The sequence below is a fragment of the Lactuca sativa genome, chromosome 5, assembly GCF_002870075.4.
Source record: "Lactuca sativa cultivar Salinas chromosome 5, Lsat_Salinas_v11, whole genome shotgun sequence".
Classification (NCBI taxonomy): Eukaryota; Viridiplantae; Streptophyta; class Magnoliopsida; order Asterales; family Asteraceae; genus Lactuca; species Lactuca sativa.
The window spans coordinates 96,886,343-96,889,011 of record NC_056627.2 but is presented as its reverse complement, the minus strand read 5'-3'; the positions used below and the strand labels follow the sequence as shown (position 1 = coordinate 96,889,011).

Below are 2,669 nucleotides of genomic sequence, written 5' to 3'. Positions count from 1 at the left end.
AATTATATTATTGTGGGTTGAAAACCCTATGTACTCACCAGGTTTCCCAACCTGACCCACTCAGTTTATTTATATCACAGGTGTCGATATGAAGTGACATTACACTGAGAGATTAAGGAGATATAGATCACTAGTGTAAATGAATGTAAGTTCTGTTTATGCTTATGTTTCTGTATTGACGATGACATCCCAAATGTTTTAAAATGAATAAAATACGTTTCTTTGGAAATGCTTTGATAACGTATTTATCGTGTTTTTCTGGGAATAAATTCCGCAACATTTTTATTAAAAGAGGTACTCTGATTTTTATAAAGCATAAACAAAATCGGTCTTTTCTGGCCGAGAAAATGGGGATGTCACACATTTTCACAAATACAACTTCTACCACTACTACAAAACCTACCTTTACTGTTCCCAATCCACTTGTAACCAAAGCTCCTTTTACAACCGAACCTACTTTGACAACTGAACCTCCACCTTCTTTAAAACCCTTATCCCCAACACCATCTACTGAAACAACCCCTATTTTAGGCGGTGAGGACTTGGAATTCGATTCCACATATTTCAGTCCTTATCGCGTACAGAGTGAGGATGATGACGATGAGCCTATCACCAAACGTCATCTCAAGGCAGTAAACGACAAGCTTGATCAACTGCTTTCCTCCTCTTCCACTGGAGCTTATTCAGACACTACATTAAAAGCCTTGTTCTCTGCGGTCGTTGCTGAACATAGTGCCTCTTTATCTGCTGTAGCCAAGGCTATTGAAGCCTCCACTTCCCAATGTCAACAGGCTTCTCTTGCTGTTGATGCCTCTACTAAGGAGTGCAAGGAAGCGACCGCAAAAGTCGATAAACTAGTTTCACAAGCTCACCTGTTTCTAGATTCCTTGCAGGCTGCTGCTGCCAAGAATGCTGAAACTGTCAACATTTCAGTAGAGACTCTTCAAAAGATTCTTCAATCAGAGTGCTCCAACATTGCAGCGGCACGCCATGCCATTGAAGAAGCCAATGAATCGCTCTATGCTAGTGTCAACGAACGCTTAACTCAATTGGAAGCGGACTTAGCTATGGAAAATCGGCTTATGGACGAGCTTGACAGACGTACAGCCCAGCTTAAACTGCAAACACACAAGCCGCGTACTGCTAATGCAGAGATTAATGACCTCAAGTTAGAAAGGGAGGTTATCCGGAGTTCTGTTGCAGATGTTCACTCCATCCTTCTTCATCTCATTGAGGCTAATGATCCGCTTATCACTATCACTGTCAGAAGGCATTAGACAGACAAGCTCAGACCGGCACTGGATGTTCTCAGCCGTATCGAGGGTGTTCCGGTGACTAGGGTCCAACCGAAATAAGGGGAGAGAAAGAGTCAAAGCAGCAACCTCCTCCTTCTAGCTCAAAACCAGCTGCTGAACCGAAGGGTAATGAAGCTTCGGTCAGTAACAAAGATAAGAAGAAGAAGAAGATTGGTGAAGACGACACAGACAATGAAGATGATGTCTATGTCGACATTCCCAAGAAGCCTGTCCTAAAGGATAACACTTCTAAAAAACAAACAGAAGAAATCACCAAAAAGCAGCGCGTTGAGCTAGAACAGAAGCGAAAGGAGGCGGAGCTCCTAGAGAAGAAGAAGTCTATGTTTCCTGTATGGATAAAAGACTCGCTTCAGCGGTTTGCAATCGACGAGCCAACTGTTCTCTGGCTCGAGCCAATAATGTCCTTTGGCCTTGATAACTCCAAGGATGCACAGTTCGATATGCCAATCACTTGAAAGGCATTCATCTTCCACTGCTTCAACTCGACTGTTGCTATTCCATCTCCGGACCCGAAGGTAGATAGGGATCTTTTGGAGTTTTACTTGGAGTTTGCTCAACCTCAATACCTGACCTGGAGCTCAAAGAAGATAACTACAGTCAAGGTGATGAAGCCCTATTCAGCAGGGAAATTTATCAATGTCAAATTCAGGGTGACTTGAGGAACCGAAGGCTCAGTCTACCATTTTACCCTTGCTGATCTACCAAACCTCAATCCCCATGATTGAATACTCCTCAACAACATTCTTCTATCGAATCCTCAGGAGTATCAGCCTATAATCGATCATGTCAAGCGTATGCTTGTTTGCTACATACATGATGTAGCAAAGATGGACCAGGAGATTGCCTCTACCATACACAAGCGACCAATGATCAAGACCATGGGCAGAGCGGGCAATGTCAATACCATGATCAAGGGGAAGATAGATTCAAAGTATCACACGGTTATGTTTCTCAGGGGCGAAGGTCAAAAATGTCTATTCGCTCTTGTCGACAAACACCTCTTCTCGACGACTTGTCTTGAGCATATCTTGGAGATCATTCAGAGGTGCGACCAGAATAGTGCTGCTGATAAGAAACTATTCATTGACATGCTGAGGTGGTGCATTCAGTTCAAACAGACTCTTCTTGCCATTATTCCTCGTCTGTTTAAAGTTATAAAGACTGTGAGGCATGCTCAGAAGAAATAATTTCTCGCCTCATTTGACGCAAAGGGGGAGATTGTTGAGTCTATTGAGTTGCGTCATGGGCTCGGTCCATAGCCTAGTTTGAATGCTGGTATTGGGCCTGTCCAGCCGTGCATAATTTTGTATTAGGGTTTAGTATATAAGCTGCATGCATGCAGACTTAGATGTT

At 43.1% G+C, this 2,669-nt stretch overlaps 1 protein-coding gene across 1 annotated transcript; it reads left to right on the top strand.

Moving 5' to 3' along the window:
- The first annotated feature begins 347 nt into the window (after window positions 1-347).
- On the top strand, window positions 348-1,277 carry LOC128134173 (uncharacterized). The gene is made up of 2 exons (XM_052771649.1): window positions 348-803; window positions 894-1,277. Exons 1-2 carry the CDS (start codon window positions 348-350, stop codon window positions 1,275-1,277), a joined length of 840 nt encoding a protein of 279 aa, XP_052627609.1.
- The last annotated feature ends 1,392 nt before the right edge of the window (window positions 1,278-2,669 follow it).

Bases quoted from the DNA above. Each gene is read 5' to 3' on its own strand.
- LOC128134173 (XM_052771649.1), top strand. From the start codon at position 348: ATGGGGATGTCACACATTTTCACAAATACAACTTCTACCACTACTACA. The intron at 804-893 runs GTTGATGCCTCT...GATTCCTTGCAG, and splicing joins GTCAACAGGCTTCTCTTGCT to GCTGCTGCTGCCAAGAATGC.